Genomic DNA, 7,233 nt, shown 5'->3' with positions numbered 1-7,233 from the left:
GCTCGCCGGCGCCCTGGAGTCCGTGGATGAGGATGCGGGGCACCAGCGGTCTCTGCAGGGCCGGCGGCGGCGCGCTGGGGCCGCGGTACAGGTAGAGCGCGGCGCCGGGGTCCAGGTTGGAAACTAGACTCTGCGGGTAGAAATAAGGCGACGGGAACATCCGCTGGAGTGCTGAGTAATTGCCTGCCTCCGCCAGCAGCTCCAACCCGACGGCCGTCTGTCGCTTCCATTTAGTCCTGGAGACCAAAATAAACGCGAACGGCGGGGTCAGGGCTAGGGGCCCCGGCGACCCCTTCCCCTCCCCAGTGCTCGGCCCAGAGCGCCTGCAGGGAGGCCGAGGGGACTTACACTGATGCGTTAATAAATGGAGCGCCAGGCAGCCACCGTTCGCACTCCTTACACTTCCACCGGCCTTCCAAGGCTATTATCCCCATTTTACAGAAAAGGAAACTGAGGCCTGGGCCAGTTTTTGAGATGGTTTCCAAAGCATCGGAGCCCGGGTTCTAATTCAGGCTGTCTGACCCCAAAGCCCTTAACTTCTCCACGACTGCTCAGGGGATTGTGGGCGGGGCGTGGAGCTCTGTGTTGGGGCTCCCCCCTGCCTATGCGTCCCATGCAGAGACCTTATGAAGGCGGGATCACTTTGGAGAGAGCAGCGGGGACTTGTGGGGGAAAATCGATCAGGCCCCTAGTCATGGAAAGGGGCGCAGTTGCTTCTTCAGGCCGCGTGGCCAGGCGGAGACAAGTACCACCAAGGTACCCTGGCAGCGGCGGCGCCTCTGCAGAGCGCGTGGGCCAGAAATGGCATCTGGGAGGACGCTCCCGGATGCACACAGCCTCCTGTCCCCGCCGCACGGATGGCTGCACCCACCACTCTCTGCACCCAGGTCTGAGGCCTGGGGTGAGCCCTTTGTCCTCTCTGGCCTCGAAGTCAGGAGGCCTCAGGTTGGTCGTCGGCCTGGGATTTGGGCAAGGCAGACCCGCAGCCCAGGGCTCACTTGCTGGGTGAGGCTGGGCAGGCCAGCCGGGGTCCCATCGAGGTGGGCTCAGCCACACTAGCCCCGATTCTCTCCCTGAATTATTCATCGTCATCATAATTGTGTAATTACTGTAACGGGCCTTAATTATTGATGCCCGGAGCAGTAATCGGTATTTATTATTAATGGGGCGACGTGTTCTGAGGCTTGTTTATAAAAAGCACCATTGCCGTCTCCACTAAGAGTGTGTGAGTGACTGTCGGTGTGCATGTGTGTGAGGCTGTGAGTTGGGTCGCTGTATGTGTCACTATGTGGGTTGTGTGTGGATGTGTGTGTGTTTTGTACACGTGTATCTACGTTCTTTGAATGTGTTCAGGAGGGAGATTAGGAAACAGGTTTAAGACCAGTGCCCCAACCAACTTCCCCGTCTCTCTGTCCCCAAAGACCTGGAGCTGGGCCGGTTTCCCCCTTGGGCTTCAGACTGGAAAGGCTGGGGAAGCTTGAAGAGCCCAGCGAAAGTTCAGAGGCACCTGCAGCAGCCGTCTGGACTGGGCCGGGCTACATCACCCCAAGAGCTGCTCCATGTTTGTCCTGTCCTGGAAGGCTTTCTGGACACCGAGGCAGCCACCCCGCCCGTGGCCTGGGGCTTCCACTGAGAGAGCTCAGAGGCCCCAAACGCGGGCTAGGGCTGGTTCAAGTTGGGGCTCCAGGAAGGACCCTCGGTTGCGGTGGGGCAGCACTGGGACCTCCAATGGTCCATGTATCATCCGTCCCCCTGTCCTGAAGGGGAATGACTGGGCACTGGATCGAATCCGTTCCCATGTCTGAACCTCACTGTGGGATTTCAGACAAGGCCTTCTCCCCTTAGGGCCTCAGTTTCCCCACTCTTACAGAATGAGGGAGGCTAAGGGGCCCTCCTTAGCTCCAGGCTGTGCACCCCTGGGTCCCCTCCAAGAGCTGCGAGGAAAGGGGAATAACCTTCCCCCCCAGCGCGCAGCCGGGCCTCACCTGCGGTTCTGGTACCAGGTCTTGACCTGCGTGTCGGTGAGGTTGAGCGAGGCGGCCAGCTCCATGCGGTCCTGCACGCTCAGGTACTTCTGCCGCTCGAAGCTGCGCTCCAGCTGCGCCAGCTGATGGTCGGTGAAGGCCGTGCGCGCCTTGCGTGGCTTTTTCAGGCGCACAGGGGGACTGTCCCTCGAGCTGGAGATCTCGCGGTCACCCTCCTCCTTCACTGCGGGGACAGCGGCGTGTCAGGGCCCGACCGCGGTGGCCCCGCCACACCCCAGCGCGTGGAGACCTCGGGGCCCCCGGGAACAGGGCGTGAATCCCGACCGAGGGGGAAAGCGGCGGCAGCGCCCGAGGCCGAGACCTCGTTGGCACCTCCGGGGAGGAAGAAGCCGGAGCCGCAGGGAACTCAGCGCGCTCTTCCCCCGCCGCGCCCCTGCGCTGCGCCCGCGCTCTCCGGAGGGACAAACGGAGCCGCTGGGGTGGAGCCGGACAGACCCGCCTGCGGAGCGGGGGGCACCCAGGGTGTCCGGCGGCCCGGGCTCCGTGTCCAGGCCCCACTCCCCTGGCCGCATCCGTGACCAGAGGCAGGAAGCTGAAGGCCGGAGTCTGGGGAGAAAAACCCGCTTGGGGGGACGAAACCCCGCTCACCCCGGAACGATTCGTTGTCCTGAAAAACAAATAATTGTGCCCACACTCTGCATGGCATCTGTAGCGATGGTTTCCCCCGACACGGCCGGGCGCCGGGGTCTGGAGCGCGGGGCACTTGGAGAGACACGCGACGCTGCCACGCGTTTGCCCCGCGGGCGCGCGTTGCCGAGCTCTGTGTTTCGTTGTCATTGCGTGGCCCGCTGTGGCTTCCACTACACCCGCGTGGCGATCGCGTGTTGACGCCCCCCCACCAACACCGGGGTCCACAGATGGACCTGGCTCGGCTGGCTTCTTGTTCCCCGAACGCTTCCCTTCGGGGTTGACCACACAGAAGACACACGCTGAAATCGAACGAGCGTGATGCTCGCTCCGCTTCTCCCCTTCAAGCGATTCTCTGACCAAACAGACCCGTCTCCAAAACCGGCGGAGCCGGCTGGGGCTCCCCCCTACCCTGCCCTCTATTTTTTCTCTATTTTCTTTTATGGTGAGTTTCATTGTGCGTGGCATTTGCGGTGACAGGGTTCAGCTGAATGCGAGTTGATTTCTCTCTGTAGGAAACAATAATCCGGTTAATTGAGCCACTAGGGAGCGAGACTTTTCATCCGGAGAGGCAGTGCTTGGCGGCAGGGAGGGCGGCTAGCAGGGCAGAGCGCCGTGGAGGAACCGTGGCCGAAGCCTCCTGCCGCCTCGTCCAGGCCGGCACGGCGCCGCCGGGCTCTCCCTGCCCTGCAGGCCGGCCTCGGTGGGACACGGCCACCATTAGGAGACGGGGATGAGTTAGGACGGGGGGCGGCGGGCAGGGACTTGCATTCTGTCTATGCAGGCAAGTAAAGTTTAAACAAGTTCAAGGAAACAATTCTCCAAACCTCAAACCCAGTACTGCAGAAATCTTACTATTTGACCTAATTTACCTGGGCCGACTATGAAAATCCTCCACTTTTCAGGGCTGAGGTAGTGGTGGGGGTGGGAGGGGCAGTGTTGAGTTTGTGGCATCAGGAAGGTCGGGGCAGCTTCTAGGCTTTCTCCAGTCCCTCTGTAGCGCAGGCTGGAGCCTTTGGGTGCACACTCACCGCCCGATCTGCCTCAGCCTCCGGGACAGTGGGGCCTCAGCTTCCCAGACTCTGCTCTGGAGGTCACATCTTGATGTCCCAGAGTTTGTGACCCACTGACCCAGCCTTTTTGGAGCAAAGCACTGGTTTGGTTTCTCCACGGACCTTTACTCCAGCCACTAATGCTGCTGACTGGCTTGCTTCAAAGCCACATTTCAGCTTCTTTAAATGTTATATTTGAGAAGCCTTTGATACCAGAAACTTGGGACTAGACTGGCCTTCCCCCATGCCCTCCTTGGAGAAAATGACTCGTTGTGGAAGGTGGCTGGGGACTTGACAGGCTTAAATGTCCCCACAGCCTGGTTCAGTGTGTTAGTCTCTCAGCCAGGCTTCCTAACTCGGGCTCTGAAAAAGTCACCTCCACGTTTGAGAAACGCTCCAGACACAGCCTTGCGGGACGTTCCTACTCCTTTCCCACTCCGGAGCTTTGTAGGTGCAAAGGCAACAGCACCTAGGGGTGGGGGGATGTGGGAGACCTCTACCCCTTCTGCTCCAGTCCTATTTAAGTACTACGTGCATGGACAGCCGGCCCTTGTCACCTCCCTGATCAGATATCATCAGGGACAGGAGAAGAAAATTGATATTCCAATTATCTTAAATGAAACCTCTCCTCAAAATCCTACCTGGGGGCGAAGAAATAAAAGGAGGCAAGAGCCAAATTGTTTCACCACCACCATCACCAGCCTTTAGCATGCAAGGTTAGGGATCCTTGCTCTAACCAAAAAACTAGGGTGCAAATTGTAAAGAATAAAGCATGATGTTGCATATATTTACATCGTCTCCCTCTACGTCCCCTCACACCTGTCTTTCTCCAGGGCATGTTTTCTTTGCCTCTGTAACCAAGCCCCTGGGGAGAAGCAAGGGTCTCTGGGCCACGGTGCAAGGGCTCCTGGCACCCACATGCCTCTGAATCTCTTCCTGGGTGCTCTAGTTCAACCTGCCCGTTTTCTAGGCATGGCTGGCCCAGCCCGGCTGAAGGAGACTCGGTCATTTGCATGAGGGAAGTGAAGAGAAATGGGGCAGGGAGTAGGACCCTGGGTTTCGGTTTGGGGTCAGGGCATGTCCACACAAATTCTCAGTTGGCAGGAGAGTGTTAAATGAGCTTTCCTAGATTTCTGTGAAGGCTTGGTGCAAATAGGGGCCAGGAGGTCCAGGACCCCAAGACAATAAAGAAGTTGCCTTCAGAGGGAAATTTTGTCTCATGAAAAAGGTTCCAGGAATTAATTATACAACTGAAAGAGATCTGAGCAGCCTCTGCCAGCTCCTAGTTTTCTGCTGGGTGGGGACACAGGGCTCTCTCCCTTGAGCCCTGATACGCCCTCTCCTTGCCTTCTGCCTCTTGACTTCTTCCTAAAAATAAATTTGTGCCTGTGGCCCCAACAAACAGCTAAAGTCAAAGTAAGGGCTAGGGTCAGAAACAAAATTAGGCAACTCTTTTTGTCCTTTTTCCCTTCCCTCTTCCCTTCCCTCCTTCCTTCCTCCCCTCTTTCCTCTTAGTTCTGATTTCAGCTTCCTGGTTAAAACAGGATGAAAAGGACCGACGACAACAAAAAGATTCATGAGGTGAAGGTAGGTGAAGGAGGAGCCACCCCAGCACGGGGGAAACAGGGCTGGTGACTCACGATCTCTGGGTCTCACACCCAACCTGGAGTTTATTGCTCAATGCGCTCAAAATCAAATTCAGTGAAGACTGCTGTGTGGGTGTGGGGTCCTCCCCTCTCTACCAGACCCTGAACCTGTTCCCAGCCAGCCCCCTGGCTGCTGTTTCTACTTTGAAGTGAGTGTTTCTTTTGCATGATTCACAGGGCCCAGACCACACTGGGCCCAAAGGGAGGGAAAACCCAGTTTCTCTTCTTGTCCAGAAATTAAGATTGAAGTGTGGAAAATTCTGATTGTTCTCAAGGCTCCAGTTGAAATTTTCCTGCTAGATTTTCACTCTTATAGAGCAGAACCCTTTGAGTCTCCCGTTGTTTCTGTAAGGTCTCTTCCCAGAGAGCCCTGGCCTGATAAGAACACGCTCCTGCCCACCAGCACCACTGAAAGGGTAGTGGTCCAAGTTTAGAAAGTTTGCTTTGTGCATTTGGGGGAATTTCTCCTTGGGCACACAGTATCCCTACTCCACCCCCCCAGTCTCTCCACTGGACTCTTTGTTGCTCCAAGGCATAACAACAGGGCAGGCTGAAAGGTTTGGGCAAGACCACCTGCTCAGCCTGGACCCTGGGGGAACTCCGAGGTGAGCATGTGCATATCCCTGCGTGTGTGCACTCAAGTTTTAAATGCCAGTTTTTAGAAATACAGCATCCCCACGAGTTTTCACCTCCCGTTTTCTTACCTTTATACTCAGAGTCCGATGAGGCGTTGCTGCCACTTTTGTCCAGCTTGTCTCTAAAGTCCTCCCCGGCCTTGGCCGCAAGGCGGCCCCCAGCCTCAGGGGCTGCCAGCTGCCCGCTGCTAGAATAGGGTGCACAGGCCGCGAGTGGTTTGCAGTCGGCAAGGATGTCCCTGATCAGAAAGGAGGAGGTGACGGTGCGCGACTGGGCCGGGGCTGAGAGCTGCCCGGGCTGCAGATGAGAGTCCAAACCTGGGCCAGATGCCCCACCAGGCCGCGGGGTGCCTGTCTCCAGACAGTCCCTTCCTGGAGAGGCTGGCGAAGAGCAGTCGCTGCTGCTCTCTGAGCGTGGACTCAGCTCCAGGGGCGAGCGGCAGTCCCCAAGCAAGGGGTCCCCCTTGGGAAGGGCGGGGCTGCCCGCGCGGTGGGAGAGAATGGAGTCGATCCCAAAGCCCCAGCCGCCGCTGCCCCTGCCCCTAGCTGCGGGCTGGCATGGGGAAGGCGGGCAGGGAGCCTGCGGGCACCTTGGACGGAGTTCAGCCTTGGGGGAGCCCGGGAGCTCTGGGCCAACCTCCTCTGCGCATTAGATCCAAAAGGGCTCAGCGCGTCTTCTGCAGCATCGCGCGCCGAGCCGCCGAGCCGAGGGGGGGTGGTGGGAGTGTCAGGGAGGAAAGGGAGGGAGGGCTCGCCAAGTTGGGGAGAGGAAAGGGGGAGACGGATGGCCTGAGGGCCCCCTCGGCACAGAAGAAACGCGAGGATGTTGCAATCTAAATAAAGAACGGCTTTTAAAAAATCCAAACCGCACGCTTCCTCCAGGCAAGCGGTGGCCGAGGGCAGCGGGGTCAGCACCGCGGAGAGCAGCAGGCCCGGGCCGAGTCAGCAGCCGGCGGGACGGAGCGCACCTGACGGCGTCAGCACCGCGGACAGCGGCGGCGGCGGCCCGCGGCTCATGGCGCTGCACCTGGCCGGGCAGGTCCTCTGCGCGCTGGGCGCTCCGGGGCCGTCAGCACCGCGGACAGCGCCCCGCTCCCCGGCTGCAGCTCTCCGCCCGGCCGCCGCGCGCGCCTTCGCCTCCCCCACTTTCTTTAAAAAATGAACTTGTGTCCCTTTTTCTTCGGGTTGGGGTTTTTTTTGTTGGTTGTTTTTTTTTTTCGTTGTGTTG

The 7,233-nt window shown here is 58.6% G+C and overlaps 1 protein-coding gene across 1 annotated transcript in view; it reads right to left on the bottom strand.

The window, feature by feature from the left end:
• BARHL1 (BarH-like homeobox 1) overlaps window positions 1-7,022 on the bottom strand; it is an 8,115-nt gene extending 1,093 nt beyond the window's left edge. The window contains exons 1-4 of the mRNA XM_008563821.1: window positions 6,974-7,022; window positions 6,075-6,647; window positions 1,986-2,208; window positions 7-236 (exon numbers count right to left, since the gene is read on the bottom strand). Of these exons, the coding sequence (XP_008562043.1) occupies window positions 7-236; window positions 1,986-2,208; window positions 6,075-6,647; window positions 6,974-7,022 (1,075 nt within the window). The remainder of the gene's footprint in view (window positions 1-6; window positions 237-1,985; window positions 2,209-6,074; window positions 6,648-6,973) is intronic.
• Between the last annotated feature and the right edge of the window lie 211 nt (window positions 7,023-7,233).

This window comes from Galeopterus variegatus, unplaced genomic scaffold (assembly GCF_000696425.1).
Source record: "Galeopterus variegatus unplaced genomic scaffold, G_variegatus-3.0.2 Scaffold176, whole genome shotgun sequence".
In the NCBI taxonomy this organism is placed as follows: Eukaryota; Metazoa; Chordata; class Mammalia; order Dermoptera; family Cynocephalidae; genus Galeopterus; species Galeopterus variegatus.
This window is presented reverse-complemented; position numbering and strand designations above follow the sequence as displayed.